Source organism: Bombus impatiens, unplaced genomic scaffold (genome assembly GCF_000188095.3).
Source record: "Bombus impatiens unplaced genomic scaffold, BIMP_2.2 scf_0109, whole genome shotgun sequence".
NCBI classification, from domain to species: domain Eukaryota; kingdom Metazoa; phylum Arthropoda; class Insecta; order Hymenoptera; family Apidae; genus Bombus; species Bombus impatiens.
In genome coordinates, this window is record NT_176528.1 from 82,525 (window position 1) to 108,123 (window position 25,599).

The 25,599-nt window shown below is 33.6% G+C and overlaps 1 protein-coding gene and 1 long non-coding RNA gene across 8 annotated transcripts in view; one reads left to right on the forward strand and one right to left on the reverse strand.

Moving 5' to 3' along the window:
- The window catches only part of LOC100744200, a 213,429-nt gene that overhangs the window by 5,605 nt on the left and 182,225 nt on the right, over window positions 1-25,599 (reverse strand). For 3 of the 6 annotated variants that reach the window (XM_033318724.1, XM_033318726.1, XM_033318725.1), the window contains exons 5-7: window positions 23,070-23,132; window positions 22,871-23,005; window positions 1-419 (exon numbers count right to left, since the gene is read on the reverse strand). In XM_033318724.1, the coding sequence (XP_033174615.1) occupies window positions 212-419; window positions 22,871-23,005; window positions 23,070-23,132 (406 nt within the window). In that variant the 3' untranslated portion in view covers window positions 1-211. Of the gene's footprint in view, window positions 420-21,505; window positions 21,913-22,870; window positions 23,006-23,069; window positions 23,133-25,599 lie in introns of those variants that run through there. The other 3 variants (XM_033318727.1, XM_012380831.3, XM_012380830.3) reach the window with 3 other exon arrangements.
- LOC112212115 lies at window positions 4,950-10,383 on the forward strand. Of its 2 annotated transcripts, XR_004460955.1 has the most exons (7): window positions 4,950-5,380; window positions 5,464-5,593; window positions 5,863-6,261; window positions 6,430-6,707; window positions 6,805-6,933; window positions 7,796-7,981; window positions 8,969-10,383. It is a non-coding gene; the product is annotated as an uncharacterized LOC112212115 (long non-coding RNA). The 2 variants fall into 2 exon arrangements; XR_004460954.1 differs by lacking the exon at window positions 4,950-5,380 and having other exon boundaries at window positions 5,401-5,593.

Here is a 25,599-nt window from a genome sequence, read left to right on the forward strand (position 1 = left end):
GCCGTGACCGATGCTTGCCGCTTTCGAAACTCGAGCACCACGATCGTCCGACAAATCTCGGATGCCGGGTGTTCGTCGCGCAATCGAGCCTCGTCATCGTTGCTTCCGCCTTTCTCTTCGTTGCCGTAGCGGCCGCTTTTCTTTTGCTGGATTCCTAAATCGATGGCGGCTCCTTGTCGCAACGATGCACAAAGCCGTGCTGCTGCTCGGGTCATCCACTCGACTGCTCGGGCAGCAGTATGCTGACCGATTTGCGATTCGCAGATCCGTTACTGGCGTTGTTCGTGTTGTTGACCGTGGCGAGGGCAGGAGGCGGTCGATGCGATGGAGCGACCACTCGTACTTCCGGTCGCGGCGAAGCTTCCCTCAGCGGGCTTCCTACATTCGCTAGGTCCTCTGCGCTCGTCAGCGTGGCCGTCCTGCGATAAATAATAGTCTTGATTAATGAAGTCATGAAAAGTGGAAGAAGAAAGTATAGAAATCAATGTATATATCGTTTATACTATATATAGTTAAGGAAGCTATGAAAAGTCAAGGAAAAATTCTCCAGGTTATTGTGTGTCTTATTTGTAGTATATATAGTAAATAGTATTTATAATATTTATAGTATATGTAATTAACGAAGGTAGGAAGAAGAAGAGAGAAAAGTCTACAATAGGTATATAGATAAATAGAATATATATAGATATATAGATACAAGTATATAAGGCTACAAGTCGATCGGTTTAAGCAGTTTTATTATTATACAGTTAATAGTTAATAGAAAATTCTAAAAGTGAATGGATATCTCACTTATAGCATAAATAACATGTATAATATGTATGTAGATAATGAAATTACGAAGAATCAAAAGTGGAAGGCTACAAATCGATCGGTTTAAGCAATTTTATTATTATACAGTTAATAGTTAATAGAAAATTCTAAAAGTGAATGGATACCTCACTTATAGCATAAATAACATGTATAATATGCATATAGATAATGAAGTTAAGAGGAATCAGAAATGGAAATCTACAAGTCGATCGGTTTATGCAGTTTTATTATTATACAGTTAATAGTTAATATATTTTTATAATAGTTAATATAATATATATTTAGTATTATACAATTAATAATTAATAGAAAAGTCTACAAGTGAATGGATATCAGTTATACATAACATGTATAATATGTATATAGATAATGAAGTTACGAAAAATCAGAAATGGAAATTTACAAGTCGATCAGTTTATGCAGTTTTATTATTATACAGTTAATAGTTAATATATTTTTATAATAGTTAATATAATATATTTTTAATATTATACAGTTAATAGTTAAAATATATTATATTATATATTATATTGTTAATAGTTGATGAAAGGTAATTTTTAGCTGTATATAAATATATTCTGTATCTCGAACATTAACCCATTTTCCCGCTTTTCGAGCATCTCGATGAAAATGCCTAATAGATGGGAGAAGACTCAATGTTTCTAATTATTTTGTTAATGATAATTCTATCAATAACGAAGTTATTGGTAAACATTTCTTGACCCAATGTGAAGATAATTTTCTCTTTTTATTAATGCAATTAGCTTTCGAAATATCGATTTCTTTATTTTTTAAGTTTTAGTTATGTTTCTGTAAGCATGAATAATTTAAAATATTACTGGCACGAACATATTTTAGCACATAAAATTTCCTCACATTATTACATTGTTGAAAGATATTTGCGAATTTACAAGGACATATATTTTGCAAATAGTAAAATCACGGACATCGAAGATATTTTGTCGTTCGAAATATATATAACTTTCAATATTTGGACGAAATATCAGATTCAGAGGAATATTGAAACATTTTATTTATCGTGGATGATAAGAATTCTACCCTACGAAGATTTCAATTCGAAGATAGATGAACAGCCGTCGTAAAAAAGGAATTGAACCGTGTTTCCGCTGACACGTAGATTCTGTACGAAATGTGATCGAAACCGCGTAATAAACAAAGGAAATATAATACATTGATTTTATATATTAATTGTTAAATACAGATATACGTATTGTTTTACAGATTTTATTAAATTTCTAAATAATAATCGCAACTTCTCACGAATATTTCTATAATTCACTATTAATTATATAATTATAATTTGTTAATTCTATAATGTGTTACATTAAACGTTTCTTGCAATTATTTTTGGGAAACTACCGTAACGTTTCATGATACTATCAGATAACAAGAATAATTAGAAAATAACGAAGAATAATAAAAACTCAATTAGTATCTGCAGTATGTGCCAGTGAAAATTAATTTCTTTTACACTTGTATTATAATTCGAAGAATTAAAAAATGGCAAGAAATAGGCAAAATAAGTAAACAAAAATATAGCTGGAAGACCTAAATAAATTATATCCACCTTAAATAATGTTAAGATTGAAAGGGGAGTGTAAAATGTGTTAAAGAATCTTACAAATCTTTAGATCATATATATATATACAGGGTGGTTGGTAAAAAAGAAGTTGAAAATATAGAATAAAAATTTTTTTTTTTTAATTTTTCCATCGAGACGTTATAACGAGACGTGATAAAGTGCACGCGTACCGAGCGAAAATTCAAAGTCGATTTTCTCGAAAACAAAGCCTCAAACGAAAAATTTTTATTCTATATTTTCGACTTCTTTTATCGCGTAGAATCACCACCTTTCCGCTTGTACCACCAGTTACCAACCACCCTCTATATACAGCTATAACTCTTCTGTAAATGCAGAAATACAGAATTTATTATATAATTTAATCTTTTCTTTTTGCGTGTGTAAGTTTAACGTCACATTGCTTCGCGAGAGACATTCTGTATTCTAGTAGCATTGCATTCGATAATTTAATTGCTTAAATCCTTTAAACCTTCTAAATAATTGCAAATTTGTAGAGCCTGTATCGTATTTTATTCCGAGATTTGCAAGCAATTTCCCAGGCTTTGTTCGTTCGCTTCTAAATGACTGCATCGCTTTAACGCGGTTCTCGGTCTTCCTTAGTCTTATAGCGACGACAAGAATTGCTCTGGCGTTCTATGAAAATCAGTTTTCTTTAAAAGCGAGACGACAATAGCCGCAGAAGAAAACCATTAACAACTGAAAGTCGTTCAACAATTGTGCTTTCGAGACAAAGATATTCCATCGAATTATGAAAAAAGTAGGAGTTTGAGAATAAATTCGATCGGTAATTGCATGTCCGTATAAAGATAACGAAGGCCAAGAGTATAAAATCGACGTATAAAATCGAGCTATGAAAATCCTAAATGAAATTAGTAGAAGCCTTGATATATGTAACTTCTGAAACGGATGACGAAGTGACGAAAAGATGACTTGTTGAAGATTACATCACGCGATTGTATCGATAAAAGTATTATTAAAAGGCGATGGAACTTTAATATCTCGAATGATTTATATTGTACGATTTTTTTATATGTATTTATAATATTATAAATATTATACTGTGCTGTTACACGTACGTATTCCAGATTATGATATTAGGTTGTCCGAAAAGTTTCTTTCGTTTCATAAGGAATAAGGATAATAGATGAACAACAATTTCTGTTTTATATTATTTTATTAGCGACAGATATAGCAAAAGAGTCAACAAACACCGAAATCCCCTAATCACTGGGCTACTTGATACGACGGACCAGATTCGCAGGCTGAAGAGGCACTACCCGTTAGACCTAAACGCTAGATTCAATTAGTTACCTAAATTAAGTAATATTCACTTATTTATAACACTCACTTATAAATTATACTTATCTATAATAAGTATTAACTTATTATAAATAATCAGCCATGTCACTGCGCCACGCCAGAAAAATTACTGAAAATTCTCAACGCGAGAATTGATTGTAATTTTAATGAATAAATAAATAAAAAAAAAAATATTTTTTTATTGAATTAGGTATGATCCATTTCGTTCTATTTCTATTATTATGTTCGTGCATAGTTCAATAAACTAATATAAAACAAAAAACATTGTGCGTCTATTACTCCCTTATGAAACGAAAGAAACTTTTCGGACAACCTAATACATTGATCTGGATGAACACGGGCTTGCTCGACCAGGCAGGCGTCATCGATCTCACGACGATGGATAACGCGACGCGACTGTGAGATTCACGTGACAAAGGCCGATGCAGGAAGCACGTGGTCCATCACACGCATTCGAGTTCGATAGCTCGGTTGAATATGCAACGGCGACGCCTTGCAGTTCGCATTCTAGATAGGTCAATATTCTTGCAAGCGCTTTGTGCGGCGCGCTTTTCGCTGATCGTTTATCTTGTAGCGTATGGCATCGCGCTCTAAGCATCCGCAGAACGATGAATATTAATCATCGGCGACGCGTACCGCGGGATATCGATACTGGCAACCTGGTTACTATTTTTTCCCAATGATTTATCGCATGCAACGAGAAATCGAATAACAACCTTGTTGCATACTTGCGATAGCTATCTCATAGATATAAGAAAGATCGATGATTTATCGTTTGCAATTGTTTAGCGTTAATGGAGCGTGCGAATATGTTTCCAAAGCTGGATAAGTATTATTAATAACTATTATTTCCATATGCTTCATCATTCTTGGAAAAGAGTTTAAACAGACAGTTGAACTCTGTTATGTAGAACCAATCTTCAAAATTACGAAAGATTAGTTAAACACACCTGTTATCTAAAAATTTCCAACATATACAACGACCCTTACATTGTAAAATTACTAAAAGTATCGAGCCTTAGTTCCTTTTTGGTTGTATAGTTACTTTGCAGAAAGCTTGCAAACCACGTGATCGCCCATAATAATCGTCCAATGCTTTTGAAATGATAAATATTGTTATAATAACAATATATAACGTTTTATTAAATACAAAATTTATATAGAACATAATAACTTATTAAGTATTAACTAATAAAGTATTAACGAACACCGCTCTATTCTCTTACACATCTCAAACAGGAATGAATTTGTATATTGCACACTTATTCGTTCAATACATACGCGATGCGTTCGTCTCATGGCGTTTTCCTTTCGTCTTGCTCTCTTTCATTTCTCGCTCGTACAATACAGATGTACACACATCTATTTTCTAACAAATCTAAAGAAAGTTACTCGCGACAAATGTCCTAACATTATGGACGTTTCTATTTAGCGATATTATTGAGATATGTGTACTTTTGTGTGCTACACTGGATTAGCCGCGTGAAGTGACACACATATATGAGTATGAGTGTGTGAAGTATGTGCGTGCGCAGCGTCTCGTAAAACAGAAGAATGCAATGTTTCGTACGTATAGTGGCAGAAAAAGATGGCGTGAGAAAAGGAGTGCTGAGACGCGTACAATGTTTATCTATCTAGTGTCTTGTAAATCACATATTATATAAATATTAAATTATTTTAATATCATTTCTACATGTAATGTGAGTGTTCCTATACATTTATTTCAGCGACTAAGATCCACGATTCTCAACAGATATTATGGCCGAATGGCAAATTCGTGTCAGAGGAGAAACTTAACCTTTCGCACTCGAGGACTTTTTTGGTCGAACGTAGCAGCTACTTTGGATGATTTAGCGTGTACGTGACGCGTGTATCACAGCTAACGTAAAGTTATTTTATATACAAATTAACTTACAAAAATATCATATTCCAATAGTTCATCTATATTTACATCTTTGAGAATATGATCTTGTAATATTAATTTCTGTATTTTATTTTTTGTACGATAATTTATGAAGCATTCGCTAAGATGCATTCTTGAATATAATTGATCTCATTTTTCAACAGTTTAAAACCAAGTTCATTTTTATTTGAGCTAATTTCACTTCTGAAAATCATTTTTTGAGGATTTCTAAACTATAATACTTTCGCCATGATTCGGAGGGATATGGGATAAAATATTTTATCTCCATTTTTAAAGTCTAACACTTTACACTTCTTAACAAAGAACATAAAGAGGTAAGCAACCAATTTACGAAGCAATGTTGCACTCATTAATTGGAGATGTCGAAATCTAGCATAAACAGAGACTGTCACCTCTAAAGTGCAACACCGCCTCTCAAGTGCAAAAGGTTAAAAATTTACGAGAAACGATGCATCTCGTTCCAGCAGATTGTGTACATTTCTACGATAATTTCAATTAGCGACAGAAGGATTGTTAGAGTCGCAAATGGCTTCAACGTAGAACGCCTTGATTTTAATGCGGATAATAATCGAATTTCCTGAATAATACTAATCCACAAAAAGTAAGCAATATTTAAAATAATATTAACTACGTTACACGCTATTTAATCAGCCACGGAAAAAGAAAAAAATATTGCGAAACAAAGAGCAAAAATAAAATACACTCGATATAGGCGAAGCTGAATTGTGTTGAAAATCAAAATGTTTAACCTAACTTTTCTCGGTTTTAGGTCATTATAGGTAGGTAGGTTTCTGCACAAAAGAGTCCAATTATCCATTATATCAACAAGTCTCAACATTCGGTGGAATAGTTTTCAACGCCTATTTAATATGCTAATTCTTCAGTACACTAATTCTTTACTAAATATACAAGCTATTTGCAAAATTTTAGTACAAGCGGAAAGAAGCTTCCGAAGATTATCTCCATTTAAAAAAAGCTGAATTTGAATATTCGTTAAGAACGTACTCATCTCCTGCCCACAAAGCTCCACAATTTTCGGAACACCTTGTACATATTCAAACGTTAAATTTCACAAATTCAAGTTAAAACATCTTCTAAACTAAAATAACTTTTCCACACAAATAAGTTAACTTCTTTTTTATAGGAAATACCTATATGAACTATACGATTCCATTAAAAAAAGGAAAAGCGTGTCACCTTCGTATGACCTTGGCTGTCTACAAAAAAAGCTAATTACACCGGATTATGTCTGCTCCGATACCATACAACCTCTGTTCGTAACATCTTCTCGTATTTTCGATACTTAAAGAAGTAATCGCGTGTGTGTACTTAAAAAAAACATACCGTGTATAAAAGTTTCCTAAGTGGCGATTTTCTAAGTTTTCCGTATAGTAGCCACTGTGCGTAACATCCGTAAAAATGCGATTAATTTCTATCGAGCGACACGTGCGATTTTGCTGCCAGGATATTGGAAAATTTTCTTTTATTCGAAACGAATTTGACAGTCGAAAATCGAGCAGCTTTGACGGTTAACGAGAATATCGTTTACGCAGCTATACAGTTAATCGCGATAACGTTGTTATCACATTTATATCGTATTGCTGCGTCGTTTAGGATGGCGCTGTTGATTTTCACGTATAATATCGTCAGAGGCGTGTAATGCAGCGCGTTAGGTTACGTAGATGCATTTGACGAGTCCCCCAGTCCAATTAAGTATTCAATTTCGCCTATCGATTTCAATTTCTCATCCCTCGCCCTCGACGACGATGTGACTCGGCCGTCGCCTTCACTTTCCCGTCGAAATAATCATCGTCGGCTGGACGAAAAAGAAATTTCATCGCGGTCTATCGAAGTATCGTTGAAACGTAAAACGTAAAGTCGTCCGTTCTTTGTTGTTTGCTTTCGTTGCGGTTTCTTTGGCGCTCCAGAGATAATTGAGAGATAGTGGAACGAAAATATCGTGGAAACGCGACAATTGTCTTGGTAGATTAGCTTTGTTCTCGCTGACAAAACCTTTTTCGCAGAAAAGGAATATATACTTATTCGTTTCCTTATGATTTATATTTTTTATATTATTGATTTATATTATTGATAGTAATATTTGGTACACGAAATCATCACTTATATTTTTCTAGGGAAGCTGGTGCATGTGCAATTGAAGAGTCATTTAGATTAGTCATAAGATTGATAAATCGCTAGCAAAATTGTGAGATGCTAAGAAATATGTAAAATCAGTTCTCAGTCCCGAGGCCTCCGAGTCCTCAGTTCTAAGAAAATATTCTCAAAAAAGAAGCAGCGACTGATCAACTTTATCAATATAGGTAAGGCGCCACTAAAATATAGTTATCACGTTATACACGTAGGAAATCATTAGGTCGCTACGTACATTCTGTCTACCTCTTCCTTTTCCTTTTGCAAATACAAAAGCATCCGCGATATCGTCATAAATAATAAGCGAAAATACGTGATAAATATTTGAAATCAGCATAAAGTATTTTGAAAAATCAAATTCGTAGGAGATTCAGTGGATAAAATTAATTTTACGAATTTATGTTATATATAATTCGTGGATACTTGGGTGGATAAAATTAATGTTAAGAATTTATGTTATAATACGATATATAATATATTTCTAATATAAATTTCTACATATATTACATATAATATAATTCTAATATTAATCTGTATTTGTACATTGATCCCTCAACTGGTACACTCAATCGCATTACGTTTAATGACATTACTAGTAAGTCATTGTATGTGTACGTTTTTTTTCTTTTGTACTGACAAACTTTATTTGCATTTTCACTTTCATTCGCGTAAATTGAAGGACGGGTGTGTATATCCCGGTTGAGATGAATTATTCTTCTCTACAATGTTTACGTTTAATATTTACATACACAATATTTACATTATTTACGTACATTACATTACGTTTACTGACATTACTAGTAAGTCATTGTATGTGTACGTTTTTTTTCTTTTGTACTGACAAACTTTATTTGCATTTTCACTTTCATTCGCGTAAATTGAAGGACGGGTGTGTATATCCCGGTTGAGATGAATTATTCTTCTCTACAATGTTTACGTTTAATATTTACATTAATAGCAGTAGAACATTAGCACTAAAACACACACGGCCATGTCATATTGATACTGTCTATATCTCGGTGTTTCCCAAATGTGCACCATAGACAATTAATCATTCCATAAAATATCTGCAAAAATTTCATTCGAAAAACACGTTAACGTACGCGTACTCGAATTACGAGATTCTTTTTGCAAGGAGATTGGTCATACTGTTGTAGAAAAATAGCAGCTGGAAAACAGGATAACAATACCCAACATTTCTACGCGTTCACAAAGTCGAAGAGAAACTGGTACTGTTGTTGGTAACATGCTCCTCTCGTTCACCTAGCCCCCTTTTCATTCTTTTTACGAAGCTGTATGGGATCGAGGGTACATTCAAATAGAAAGTTTAACACACACGAGTAGTTGACAGTAAACGTAGACGAAGCCTCAGTTACTATTAGCCACGATCATGTCGATAGCCAAGGGATACAGTGAATGGATGCAGCTTTGCTTGCGTGCACGATAAAGCACGAGAGGTATATTAGTAGATTTTGAACAGTATCAGTGTACTATATCAGTGTGGAATACAATTCTGAATAAATAACGAAGTACGTGCACTTGTACTGCGCTGCATTCACTGTACCATCGATACAGCTTTTATGTTTGTTATATACACGGAAATCATTATGTCTTGGAAATGAACGCTCGAAATAAGATTCTGAACGCTGGCGAAGTTTATTGATTCGTACGCTGAACATGTACTACGCGTACAGTGCTGTGAATAATTGCAGACGTATTTTCAAACGTATTTTCCGCATTATTTCTTTGATATTTCCAAGAAACCATTGTTCATATCTGAATATTGTTCAGTGAAGTTGTGTTTGTAAAGGGTAGATTGAACGCTATGGGATACGAAGCAATGGTACATGGCGAATTATTGTCTTTCATTGGCGAAATAAGAGACAAAAGACAATTTTTCAGCGAGACTGGAGCGACTTTGAAGCTTTCAAAATTTCCGAATAGAATACGAAAGTTTACAATCAGAGGAAGCTACCTGTGAAAAATATCGCGCAACTTGGAAAAAAGGTAAATTCCCGCGTGGGCGGATATTCGAAACGGAACTTTAAATAAGTTAGCGGATAGCGTGCTTGGCAGATTAGTAAAAGTAATTAAAAATAAAGGAAAATCCACTAAATATCGAATGAGAAGGTAACGAAATTAACATTGAGTTTATATGTGTTCAGAACGAGAAATACAATTTTAGAAGAAAATTTAACTGTTTGCTGTATCTTCTGTTTTCTTTCATATTGTAATATGAAATTATATAAGCGATTTCACCGATTTTTGTTTTAATATTACAACAAACTTCAAAATAGGGCTGTGTTTATAATCAGTCGCTGTACATCGAACATAAATGCGTTCCTCATCCACAAGATTGCAAACAAATTGTTCAGAGCAAACCTGCCAAGGATCCACAGGAACCTATAAGGAATCATCATACATAAAAGATGGATTTTTCATAACAAAAACGCGAAGGATATAAGCAAAACGTACATCACGTGTCTAAGAATTATCTACTAGATAAAAAAATGAATAATCTAAATTCTTCAGCGAAATTGAAAATTTATTAAAAAGGAAATACAGTCAGTTTTTCCGTCAAAATATACGCCGTTGTTTTCTATAATTTCAAGTCATGTTACCATTTTAATGAAGTCCATCGTGGAGAAATGTCGCGTCTATGGCAAGTGCCAATCGTCGTCGAGTCATATTTGTGTTTCATCTACTAATTGGAAGTGGATATTGGATAACGCGTGTTGCATCGATCAGAAATAATCTAATAATCCAAAGGAGGAAAATGTCTAGCGAACATACTGGCTGCTGCAACGTTTTCCAGCCAAGATTTGTCGTGATGTCTTTTGTGGCAGAAGCACTCGGAAGAAGTTGTCACGCAGTAATTTCACAGAACGTTTTGCTTTGTCAATACGCTGTCGATTGGATTCTGTTTAATTCTTTGAGCGCTGCATTGTCCGACGTTAAGCGTGCGCCGTGGGCTGCGTATTTTTTACGGAACAGCGTAAGTTGAGCAGACTAAATTTTCATTGCAAAATAATAGGTCATCCCATAAGTTCGTGCCGTTTTTCGAGCGGTTATATATGTTATTTTTTTTAAACACCTATGAATCGTTGTCTTAGGTATTTTCAGAACATTTGACATCTCTTGAACTGTCAAACTTCGTGATTTTTCAACAAGATCCCGAATTTTATCTTCGTCTGTGTGAGGAGGACGCCCGGAGCGTTCCTCCTCTTTTAAACAGAAATTCCCAGCTCTAAAACGTTGGAACCACTTCCTACAGGTGCGAGATGAAAGCGCATTTTCTCCGTAAACAGCACATATGTTTTTCGTGGCAATTGTTGCAGAACTTCCTTTCCGAAATTCATATAACACGAGATGTCGAAAATGGATACGCATTTCACTCGTGATTTTTTACTGTTAGAAGTCACTGTGTTCACTATATTACGATCTTATACTCACGAAAATCTGTTCTAGCCTGTTGTCGATCAACTAAGCTCAAGTGCATTGGTCCCTTATCGCCGTATGTTTATAAATCGACACATGAAATGTACACACAAAAATCGGCACGAACTTATGGGATGACCTAATATATCGATTGTAACTAAAATAAATTATGTAGTGAGCTCAAAAGCTTTAATTCATTAAGCAATAATAACATGAACGATATAAAAGTTTGAAATTATATCTTTTAAGTTGAAAATTTAATAATTTTGTATTGTATGGTAAATATCAAAGCAAGGTTCAATACATAAGCCAATGTTACATTTTTTGCATTCGTAACACGAGTCAGTCCTGCGATTATGTTTAGTGCAAACAGCGCATCTTCGTCGTGAAGAATGTTTATTATTTTCTTTAGTTATGCAGATGTAGGGAAATGCCTCTCCATTAACCGAAATGGAAGGTCGTCCAAATGAACTCTTCCTCTTTTAGCCTTCACTCTGTGTGGTGGGTACTTTTGCAAAATATCTTTTATGAGAAGCAGATGAAAATTTTCAAGTATTCCAGTTTTATTATTAGCATTTTTCTAAAGAATATATGCACTGTATATAGCAAGGTCTAAGAGGAGGACAAAATATTTTTTATAACCATTTTGTGCTTTTTCAAAAGCAGTGAAGTGAAATCAAAATCATATTGATTTTATCAACTGCGTCCATCAAGGCATTGTAGTCTGCTACACACTTTGGTTTTCGCTTTGTTTTGCCAGTTTGATAATTAATATCTTTTGTTTCAACGAAATCATCAGAATGTGAGGTGGATAACATAACATGGTCCATACGTCTTTTATATCACGCTTATAGCGCTCAAAGGGTTGTAGCGGCACATGAGTAGAGAACAATTCAAATCATATTGTTGTTTTGTCTCGGAGTTAGCGAATACGTTTGTACGAACGTCTCTCGACATTATTTATATCTATTAATTTATTTAATTATTTTAAATATATTTGAGAGGTTGCGACAGCAAGTTCTCGTTATCCTATATTATAATCCTCTACAAGTCCTCTACAGGATTAAAGATATTTTTCCACGATCCAAATCATTCAGATCGAAGCGCCTTAAAGTTACAGAAAGCAACGACAAACATATACCTTGATCGAACAACTTGCGATATTTTTCTGTTAACAAGCTTCGAAGTTTACTTTGAAATATTTATATCACTCATTTATATCATTGATTTTTCTCTAACGATTTTATTTCTTCTCTTAACATTTCCTACCTTTCATTAATAATTTACTGGAGCGCTGTTACATTGCCGAGAAAAATACTGTTTGTTACGCCACGAGGCTTACCACAGACTGTATTTTCTAACCGTCGCTCGCGGTCCTACAGCGTCGCAGGCAGACCTTCTTATCTGCCCACCGGATCATATACAATGTATCGACGAGAGCATAGTTGTCGCCAAGCAGCGAGCTCTAGAAACATCGATTTTTGACCGTTATGTTTTTCACACAAGAAGAGGCATACGTGATCATAGGCGCGAGCGGTGGCGTGACCCGAGCATAGTGGGGGTTGTCTTCCAAATGAGACAAAGGAATAATCGAAGGGCGATCAGTTCCTTCTGACGAGTCTAACGTGACACTTCGACAAATCTGACGAGCAAACGAATTTATCTAGAGATATCGCAAAGTCGAGTCAAATTTCTGTAACATATTCATCATATTATTGTAAAATATATTATTCTATGTTAACCTGTTAATACAGTGTTACATTCATTAAACCACCTCTGTTATCTTAACCGAAACAGGGGAACGACTATTTCGCGGCGTCGATTAACATAATCGTAGCGAGAATTTACGCCTCTCGCTGACACGTTTTCCTAGCGACCGCGTCTCCGCGAACGGTCGTAACACTGTTATAGGTAAATAACAAATAGTAATAATTCTATATGAAATAGTACCAATAGTAATAACAAGATAAATAAACCAACACTGGACTGTTCGCAGAATAAATTCAGCGTCAAATCAAATCTTGCAATTCGGAGAAATTCTTCTTATTCGGACCGACAATATTCAAGATCCAAATATTCGACATTTCAACTGCAACCAAAAGTCAATGCAAATGGCTGTAAGGTTAACGCATGCAAATTAATTCTACAATCATGAACATTCGATGCATCCTAATTTCCTTCCACCTTACTTCGATAACAATCGTCTTCGCTTTGGTCCATCTTCAAAATACATAGTCTTCGGTATACCAGATATCAATCTGGTTTCTTCGTACTTTCTTTCGATTCGCTGTTACTTTTTTCTTTTTTCGAACGTGCGCGTATCAGATTCGTTAAAATTTCCGATCCTAGGTCAATGATTTTTCATTTATCGCATACCCTTTCTATATACCGTTTTCTAGTATCCACTCGCAGCGAACTGTGTTTGCTGCGTTACGGTATAGTGATTTATATCATGGCTCTACCGGTGCATCAATAATGCTGGAAAAAGGAACATCAGGTGAATATATAAGAGCGAGTATGCGTCTCGCCTCGCTTCGATGGCTTTCGTATTTTTCCTCTGTTATTACGGACCACTTCACTCTAATCGAAGCCTTATTTCGTAGCGAACAATACGCGGAATATAAAACCGCGGGTGTAGAACACGATGCATGTGTTGAGGAAAATATTAGGTTGGTATGATCACTAGTTCCTATATGCAAAGTTGGTACGACTTCTAACGACGCTCTTTTGTTTTGGCGTCCGCCATGTGTTAATTATTTGAGTGTATCCGGTGTGTTCATATGGCTGGTGATGAAATACAGAATATAAAAACTAAATCTGTGCGAATCAATTAAATATCGAACTCCAAAACCTATTTAATGACAGCATGGAATGGATATTGTACAGATCGTTTCAAAGAGTAGATATGGCTATAGTTTATAGACGAATATGAATATGCTATGTACGTATTTATGCGTCAGGTTGCCTTGTAAATTGATGTAGATTCTGCTGCTCTTGTTAAAAGTACACGAATCGTAAGGAATGTTCTATGCAGGTAGAATTTAGAAGAATTTCATTTGCTACTCGCGTGACAAGAAATTGTACGAAAATCTAATGGCTGGTAAGATTTGGATTTATCGTAACAAGAAGCGTGAACAAATTGAGAGTTTTGTTATTGTTAAAGATATGCTCGCCAGGGACTGACACGTGTGTCCAAGAATGAACTTTTTTATTTAATTTAATCTACAGCAGATATCGTAAGATGTACGTAAGAGATGTAGGTAAGTTCTCAAACATCTGCGTTACTATTTTATGATAGATATAATCACAGCTGATACAATAAAAACGTATAAAATTACGCGATTTACTTTTACTGGTAGGATTCATTTTTTGGTAATCATTCCTAGAAATTAAAGTTCAGAAACCAGACAGTTTTACAATGTACACAGTTTCGTACGTATCGTAAAACTGGTTACATTTTTGACACTGATCAGTCTTCATACAAACACACAACAAATACGGTATACAGTATATAAATAACAATAAACATAAATAAAATAAAAATAACAGATAAAATGAATAAATAGAAGTGAAAAAATATATGTTTCATTGTAAAGCAATTATATTGTTCGTGCTAGTAAGTAAATATCATATGTAAAGTATTCTATTTAAAAAACCGACATCTTCCTTTCTAGCACATGCAGATGGACGGCTTGGTGTGTGATTACCGACAATCATTTCGCCGACAAAATTTACATCGACACCAGTTTGACTGACACCAGTTTCACCCACATTGTTTATTCGCCGACATGTACAAATCACCGACAATGTTTTCGTCGCGTTCGTTTCACCGGCACAGAATTTTAATTTATATACAGGGTGTTCACTGTTCACGTTGTTAGATCGTTTTTCTCGTAAACGATAAGAGGAATGAATGAATGGTTCAAAACGAACAACATATTCACAGTATTTTTTTCGCAAGCGTAAAGATCTGTGTGCGTTTTGCATACGTCGAATCATCTCGTCATTTTATGAAAAAACCTACAGTGTTGCGGATATTTGTAGACTGAAACACATTTTCTGCGTTGTTGCTTCAAGACTGATAGAAGAAATAAGAGACAAAGTGGAAACTTACAAGAAAATTAACACTGAGTTTATACTTTTTCACAGTCAAAGATTCAGTCTCGCTATTGTGAAAAATCTAAAAATGAACTTGAGTTTATAATTATTCACGACACTGTATGTATTAGAGAAATATTGACTGCGATCGATAAGTTTGGAAGATGTTTTCACTCCAATTTTGTCGCGTACCATATGAAAAAGAAGGAAAGACGAAGTACTTTTATATTTATGTTTCCTTTGTCTTACATACAATAAATTTTACAAAATTGAAAATACAAAAAAGAGAAAGAGAAAATTCTACAAAGTTAAAATATCAAAATTAAACCTATCAGTTTTCGACTCTGTTGCTCTAATATCTTTTTTAAGGTTTCCATCAAAGAAGAAGGTTTCTATAAAAAAAAAAAAAAAAAAAAATAATAATGCAACTGCGTAAGACACACGCGTTTTTTGCACTTGTGTGAAAGATATTATCGCGAATATGTAGTTCACCTTGAACCATTCATCATTTTCCTCTTTCATTTTTCCTCTTAATTTCACTTATCGTTTAGGAGAAAAACATTGGGAGCTAATCAATCTTGAACAGTGAACACACTTTATATATTTGTATATTTTCGAATATCATAAAAAATTAACGAATCTGTCAAAGAAAAAGATAGTTTTATCGCGTGACTTTGTTGATTATATATAAGAGAAAAAATAAAAGGAAATGTGGTAAAAGTACGATAAGATAGTAATATAGTTACCAGTGATCATACGTCAGCCTTAAAAGTAGAAATACGAGAAATGAAATATCTTCCAATATTATTAAAAACTAAATAGAAAAAAATAATCGAGGAAAATAATATTTTTATCGTGTAACTTTGTTGATTATACATAAGAGAAAAAATAAAAGGAAATATGGTAGTATTCCATTTACAATTAGATAGTAATATAGTTACCAATGATCACACATCAATCTTAAATGTATAAATACGAGAAATGAAATATCTTCCAATATTATCAAAAACTAAATGGAAAAAATAACCGAGGAAAATAATATTTTCATCGTGTGTCTTTGTTGATTATATAGGAGTGGGAAAATTGAAGGAGACACGATGGAAATGTAACAATCTTGCAGATGTATCGCTACAGATGTACTATCTGGCAATAATAAATGCCTGTTATATGCACAAATACGCAATAGAAACAACGATAACAGATGTTACCTTTTTATTGCCTCATGGATTCTCATGCAGCACAAGCCGTATCGGTCACGTAAAAAATTACAAGTATACTAGTGCATATCATTGAAGAAACAATCCGTATTCTATAGCGAGTTGCGCATATAAACCTACCTACATACAAATTTGTATTTGTTGAAGCATCAATACGTGACTGAATTTTTCAATGAATTGCTTTATACCTCGTACCATGAGAATGTACGTATTTGAATTTATTTCTATAAAACACTTTACAACCACGTCAATATCGGATTGAAGATACGAGTATCATGATTTTATTACTATAGTTTGAAACAAGGCAGAAATGTTAAAATATTGAAATATATACACAAATATACATGTATATATATAAGATATATTTACTTGTAGTGAACATTCTGCAGTTTTTATGTGTATTTCCGAATTGATTGAGGTATTTGTCGAAGTGGGTTTCACTTCTAGGAAAACTCTACATCTTCTCTAGTGTTTAGTTTTTTTTTTTTATTTGGAAGTAGTTTACAATCAATTCTCATTGAGAATTATAAGTAAATTATTCCGGCGTGGTATTATAACGTGAATAATAAATGATTATCGTATGTTTGGTTCTAGTTGAATCTAATGTTTAAATCTAGAGGGTAATGTGTTTTTAGCTTGCGGATCTGATCCGTCGTGTCGAGTAATTGAGTAACTAGTAGGTTTTGGTGACTGCTAATTCTTATGTTATATCTATTACTGAATTTGGATATTTCTTCTTTAACTGTTGCTATCTTAAGGTCGCGACGTATTGTTTCATTGGTAGCATACCAAGGTGCATCTATTAAGGATCTTAGAGTTTTTGATTGGAATCGTTGAAGAATTTCTATGTTGCAATTACTCGCTCTTTTCCATAGTTGGATCCCATAGATTCAAACAGGTTTCAATATGGGTGTTTAGTTTTTGGCACAACGATTCTCTTTACAGCGGCTTCTTTCGTCTCTATTATATGTTGGCAACTAAGTGATTGCGGATTTTGTCATTAGGTGGTATTGACAAAATCGGCAATCACTTAGTTGCCAATCCAATAATTAGATTTCCGCGAAAAGATCGCCGACATGCAGACAACGTGGACGATAAAGCGCAAAAGCCGAAATGTTTGGAAAACTTCCGACCCTAAGCCTAATGGCTATCAAAGTATTTCGCTATCGCAGTCGTTGATCGTTCAGTTAGCCACCGGAGAGTGAAGAGTGAAGAGTCGTTAATCGAGAGTTGTGATATCACATTACTGCATTAAGCTCAAGTTAAATAATCATCGTTTTCTGTTTAATCTACTGTAATAAAAATCCATCTATCAATACATTATCATACAGGATAGAAACCAGTGGAAATGGTAATTTCTAATATTTCTGAATAAAGAATTTCTATGATATATTCATTTGCTCTTGCTTTTGTGTTTGCTCTCTCTATTTTGAGATATAAAACCTCAACAGTATTAACGTAATTTCGAGATTCGTGTCCCATTGCAGTAGTAACGCAACACTATAACACACATAATATATTTATAAAAATTGTCTTGTGTAATAAAAGTAATCAAACAATTTCGCGAGTCACGATATTTTAAAGAAAATTAGAATTTATCTTTCACAGGTAAATTATAAACGAAAAAGAAGTTTGCAATTTCAGAATGTAAAAGTTACAGATGGGAATATATCACAGCAGAGATACGTGAGAGAATTATTCATGGGAAATTGATTGAATTGAATTGAATGCCTTGAGAAGTCTGCTAAATATAGATTTTCTGGTATTTTTACGGTGTGAAATATACATGGCGAAATGTAATACCTTCTTTCGGAAAGTTAGAAGCGTGTAACTTCGTTTTAAAAATAGTTTTACCAATGTTGCGAGGGTACAGGAAAGCTTTCACGTTGCGTCTTACGCTTTAAAGTTGGAACAGATGAACTTTTACTTCTAGCTCCTAACTTTACTCAAAGGGAAAGCTTTCCTAGGATTTATATCGTTTATAAGAAAGTGCCCATCAAGTATAAATAAGAAGTTTCTTTCAGAAGACACGAATATTTTTCTTTGCTACGCCACTACCTACTTCGAACTATTTAAAAAGTAAATAAACGCGATAAAATAAAAATCTCGTTTACTCTACTCGTAAAAGCGAGGTGAAATAAAAATAAATTTCCTACATCTAAAGTACATTGCTTGTCCACTATTTTCCCTATAAACATCTTATTTATTGCCTCAGTGATATTTTTTTTCGATAAACTCTAGATGTAGACTGTATATAAATTCCAGACGAGTTATTCGACTTTCATTTATTATGGTGTTTTTTCCTTTCAATTCATCACTTGGACAATTGCTATAATCTTTTCATAGAACTTTACGTTGTACTTGATGATATCAACAAGTGTCGAAATTCGAATAACTCGATAACTTTCTTGCAGAGAAATTTCTAAAAAAGTTGCCAACAAATTACTATATCTGATATAGCTAACACAGGACGACGATTCTCTGATTAAAAACGAAAGATCAGCTGATCTGATACATTGTTACGATATAAAATATGATACCGCCTGCATTGTGGACGTACGATACCTTTGATATCGTTGTATCGATCACGCTCTTGTTTTCACTTCTCACATATGCATATTGCATACATAAAAACATACTGATCGCACCAATGACAGGTTTCCATATTAGGATCTCTAGCGAATAAATTGCATTTAGTTATACAGGATCGTCTAAAAATCGATGCTCACGATTTTTCGAACACTTCCGACGGTCGAGCAATTCTTATAAAAGAAACAAACAATTATATGAACGTTCCTGTAGAAAATTAACTACGACGAAATTGGCAAACAACTGTTGAAAGGATACTAAATATATCATTTAATGATGTGATACGAATGAAATGCTATAATTAATACCCACGTAATTTTAAGTCAGTTGATCTCCAATTTCAAACTGCGTCGCATGTGTAATTTCATTTTATTGTTAAAACATAGAAGCATTTATTGCAATTATTGGATGAACATTTAAGGCGAAGTCGATTACGTTTAATGAACGTTGATTATAATTAATTCTGCGTAATTTTAAGCTACTTGATTTCCAATCTCAAATTGATCTTGAAATTGAAATTTAATGTAAGCTCTTTGTCCGTGATAATTGTTAGATAAACGCTTAAGACGAAGTTGATTATTAATTAATACTCGTTTAATTTTAAGTCAGTCGATCTCAATTTCAATTTCACATTGGTCAATTCCAAATAGCGTCGCACGTACAATTTCATTTGATCGTTAAAACGCAGAAATTTTTGAACCATGGTAATTACTAAACAAACACTTAAAGCGAAGTTAATTACGATTAATGCGCGTTGATTATAATTAATTCCGCGTAATTTTAAGCTACTTGATTTCCAATCTCAAATTGATCTTGAAATTGAAATTTAATGTAAGCTCTTTGTCCGTGATAATTGTTAGATAAACGCTTAAGACGAAGTTGATTATTAATTAATACTCGTTTAATTTTAAGTCAGTCGATCTCAATTTCAATTTCACATTGGTCAATTCCAAATAGCGTCGCACGTACAATTTCATTTGATCGTTAAAACGCAGAAATTTTTGAACCATGGTAATTACTAAACAAACACTTAAAGCGAAGTTAATTACGATTAATGCGCGTTGATTATAATTAATTCCGCGTAATTTTAAGCTACTTGATTTCCAATCTCAAATTGATCTTGAAATTGAAATTTAATGTAAGCTCTTTGTCCGTGATAATTGTTAGATAAACGCTTAAGACGAAGTTGATTGTTAATTAATACTCGTGTAATTTTAAGTCAATCGATCTCAATTTCAATTTCACATTGGTCAATTTTAAATATTGTCACACGTACAATTTCATTTGATCGTTAAAACGCAGAAATTTTTGATCCGTGGTAATTACTAAATAAACACTTAAAGCGAAGTTAATTACGATTAATGCGCGTTGATTATAATTAATTCCGCGTAATTTTAAGCTACTTGATTTCCAATCTCAAATTGATCTTGAAATTGAAATTTAATGTAAGCTCTTTGTCCGTAATAATTGTTAGATAAACGCTTAAGCCGGATTTCATTATAATTAATACCCGCGTAATTTTAAGTCAGTTGATTTCAGTTTCACAATTTGACACTGAGCAATTTCAAATTGCGTCACAGGTACAATTTCATTTGATCGTTAACACGCAGAGACTCTTGATTCGTAATAATTATTAAATAAACACTTAAGGTGGAGTAGATTGCAACGTAAGTAGAAGGAACATGGCACGAACGTCTAATTCATGGAGGTAAGTAATCTTGATATACCGTTAAGAGTACGTACACTTCACTGGCCACGAGTCGAGCTTCGAGTTTGCACGTGGCTAATATTCTAGCACGTGGAATGCGGCCAAGCTATCGAATAGCCAAGTACAATCAACGTTAACGACCGCGTGTACGATGTAAGTAGACTTCAATATAACAAATTACCGATAAATCTACGTCCTCTGGTACTGTAAAGTTAAGTGGCAAACATGTCCACTGATAAACCGTGTTGTCAGTATTTTAAGCCTACCACGTTCCACGAATTTTTACATTTTTAATCTTTTTCTCATTTTATCGAACGAAAAGAATTTGGAATATTGTTAACCTCTTAGGTACGGTTGAATTTTGTTTGTTGTCTCGCTGTTGTCTTGCTGGTTGTTTCTCTGTACGGCAGAGATGGACGAGAATTACGTGTAAACGATACAGCACTGCAATAAGCTTAAATAAATAAGGAAGGAAACTTTTGATAATTAAACTATAATTTTTCTTAAAGGTATGATGCATATAATTTAACTTAAATAATTGACTTTAATAATTAATATTACAATTGAGTGTGATATATTTTAAAGCACTGTACGACACATAGAATTTGTCACAATTTTTACACTCATAGCGCGATAGTTTTTTCCAAATTGCTGTTCGTTTTCTATTTTGAAGCTACATTTTGAGGCGGAAGATTCTAAAAAATTATAAAGATACGGACCGGCATGTTAAAAAGAGCATCTAACAACGGTATATTTATTTTAACGAGAAGCAACAATTGATACCTGACACTAGCGTATCAAAAACAAAAACTATATATTCTGTCTGTATATCGTTAACACTGTTATAAAATGTTGTGAGGGCAAAAAAGGTGTGCAGCAAGACAAAAAAAAAAAAGAAAAAGATCATTTAGTTCAAACGGAGCGAATGAGTCAGTGAAGTGAGCCACCATAGTGGCGCGTCGTACCTAAGAGGTGAGAAGATGTTCAACCCTTTGAACTTCATTGTCGAGTAACTCGAAATTAATTTTTTTCACAGATACTCCGTGTCGTGCTGGATATTTTTAAATTGTCAGGTTAAATATGTATTATATTTGGCAGTATTTTTTTGTACTTAGATAAGCAATATTACATATTCAATGTAATTAGCAAAAAAATTGTTTAAATTGCTTCCTATCAATCAGCTGTTTGATGAAGTACATTTTAAATAAAACACTTAAAACGATAGAGAGTTGTTGAAAAGAAAATTAGAAAAGAATTAGAAGTTCAAAAGGCATAGCACAAGACTGAAACGAGAAATCCTGCATACAAATAAAACTTTGTTCATATTTTGTCCAAGTTGAAGGTATTTTATAATGTTAGAAAAATACAATTAGCTCGGAAATAACCGAAAAAACGTAGGAAGGTTAATAACTTTACGTGGTATATTTGCCCATAGATCTCCAACTATTAATATAACGTTACACATTTTATGCTGATATTATACTGATTCGATTCACTCTATTTATTAGAAAATCTGATTCGTAGTGAATAAATTGCACATAATCACGATAAGAAATCTTTTAGAAACATTTCACAATCAAATCAAATAATAATAGAAGTAATAGCGACAGGTTGCTGCGGTTCTCGAATTTTGTATATTCCAACGTCGCTTTAGAAAAGAGGTTTCTAACATTTGAAGAATGTGCAAAATGTTAAAACATTAATATCAAAACTTTTTATACTTCAATAATTCCTTACGCGCAATTTTACCATTATTTTCCATATTTTCCTCGAGTATACGTGGAAAAATGGTAGAAAAATACGACGATTCGATGAAAAATGCCGCATTTGATAAAATACCTGCTCAGCCATAATGTTTAAGTATCTTGTTGGATATCTTTTAAAAGTTGGGCTTATCTCACACATCCTACGGGCATAGCTATTCCTCGTGATGGAAGCGTTACGCTCGAGTAAAGCGATATTTATTGAACGCGCCGTGGCGGCGAACGAAGCAAATGAAGAAAAATTACCTGCGTTGCGGAGGCGGCGTAGGCGTTCTTGATAGAGGAAAACTGGCGACTTCCCTCGTCACCGACAGCGATCGAATCGATCCGAATGTTTGGTCCGGAGATAAATTGGCACCAACACTTTGCACCATCCCGCTACTGAAACAGATCGATTCGCTGACATCAATTAAATCCGTAACGTAATAAGAACCTCTCAACTTACTTGGTCGTATCAGTTAATAAAGGATCTTTTATAACACAATCATGTTGGCAGCCTTGTATTCCGCTGATGTCGTGCAATAGGCAAAAAGTAACAAAACGACGATTAAAGTTTTATTTTACAAATTCTGGACACGTCGTGTTTAAAGTATCTGTACGTGTCTATATATTTAATCAAATTATGAAGAATCAAGGAAGAAAGTCAATGTGTATCTTATTTATGGTACATATAGTTAACGAAGCTACGAAAAGTCAAAGAAGAAAGTCTGTAATCTGTCAATCAATCTTTCGATGTATCCTTTATTTATAGCGTAGTATAGTAAATAGTATTCATAGTACAGCATTTATAGTATACATAGTTAATGAAGTTACGAAGAATCAAAGAGAAAAGTCTACGAATCAATGTGTATCTTATTTATAAGACTCGTAAGGATAGAGTTTCGATGGAATTGCGATAGTATCAATTCCCTTTTACGTGATCGGCATGAGCCAGGCAGCGAGACTAACTGAATTCAATTGTACAAAGTATAATTATTATATTCATTCATGAGAAAGCGCTTCGGTTGGCATTCTACGATGAAACTACAACGGGGAAAATGATGTAAAGGATTTATGTAAATCAAGCTTTTGTTGTGTAAATGTATTTATGCAAATATGGATGATAATATAAGCCGTTTTTATTGCGTTTCCAGAGATTAATCATATAATGCCAATTGCAAAAGAAATATCAAGCGATACGCTACATGCATACACATAGTTTCAATGGCAAAATGTGGTATTTCATATACGTCCGACGACGTTCAATATGGGACAAAAATTAGACATATAATTTGCTCCTGAAAGGTACCAATTTAAGGGAAAACGTATTTGGTTTTCTTGTCTTTTCATACGATAGGTTTTACAACATAAAAGTGAAAGCATCCGGCAAATTAATAGTTTTTCCATATGAATTGATTATCACACGAATAGATATCTTTTCAGAGAGAGTGTTAAGACGAATCGATTCGTAAATTAAAACTTCTATGATGAAGAACGTAAAATTTAAAAGAACGTAAATCATCTGCATATCACCTGTACGCGTCCATATAAAATGTAATTGTACGAGATTATGTTCCTCTCGATATCATCCAATTCCTGTCTGACTACTGACTGATTCAAGTGGCATAGTCTATCTGAGACGTAAAATGCAAAATACAGTCAATGTAAAGAGCATTCGTACATCATTTACAAAAGAAAAACTTGTTCAAAATTGGACCAAAAGACTTGAGCTCTTTTTCAGAAGCTAGAAGAATTAGTTCACTGGATGACGTATAAAAGATAAAAAAATTGTACAAGGTGGACTTTACTATCTTCATCGCTATTCATATCAATTTCTATTTTCTCCAAATTTCTGCTGCACTTCATCTAGTCAACTAATCCTTCTATTGGTTTGGCAACTAAGCGATTGCGGATTTTGTCATTAGGTGGTAATGACACAATCCGCAATCACTTAGTTGCCAACCCAATAGCTTCTCAAAAAACCTCAGGTCGTGTGGTCGAAGTTTGAAGAAGTTGATCTATTTTAAATAAAATTTATAAATTATAAATTGATAAAATAACTTCTTTAAATTTTATTTTAGAGATGTTATTAGCACGCATAACATAATGGCTATAATCTTAACTATAAAATGATAAGTTACATCATTTGTTAATATCATTTTTGTAATTATTTACTTACATAGTTGTAGTGCACTAAGCCATTAGGTTTCTTTTATAGGTCATGCCAAATACAGAGCGTTTAAGATTTCACAATGTGAACCAGTTTGACGCCAATATTCAACTATGTACAATATATAATTAACTTGTAAATGACTCGTAAGCAATTCGTAAGTAATTATTTTAATTGTAATTTGTAAATTAGATTATGTTAAATAGAACAATGTACATTATAAAATTGTCTTATATAAAGAATTCTTATAACATATATAAGAATATAAAGAATTTCTTGTATCTCGCACGAATACTTTTGTGACTGATGGTTCGTATTTGTTGCGTTCGAATGTTCCACCGTTTCTGCTGAGGTTGACTGATAGAGGAACGAGTGGATGAATTTGTAATAGAAAAATATCTTGAAATAAGTATAGGTATAAGTATAAGTATAGTGTACGCTGATACAGATCCTCACTTTTACACTGTTACAATACAATAGGAAAAATCCATGACAGGGTTCATATATTTATAGCAAAAGGACATTAGCAAAAAGTTAACCCTGGTGTGTAGTTCTAGCTGAAGGCTACAAGAAACAGCAATAGAAATCTACTTATAGTTCTTTTGTCTTTAGACCTTGCAATGCAAAACAAAATTTATATTCAAGCGCATAATAATATGGACCTCTCCTTATTTTGAAATTTTTTCCTTAAATTCTATTCTTTTTGTAACAACGATCTCCAGGTTACGGATATACAAAAGGAAAAGGTGTAGAGATTTTCTTGAAGTAAATACTTCAACAGTTTCGCGTTAGGAAGCGGAAACGAATCGCGTGCAGTTGTTGTTAC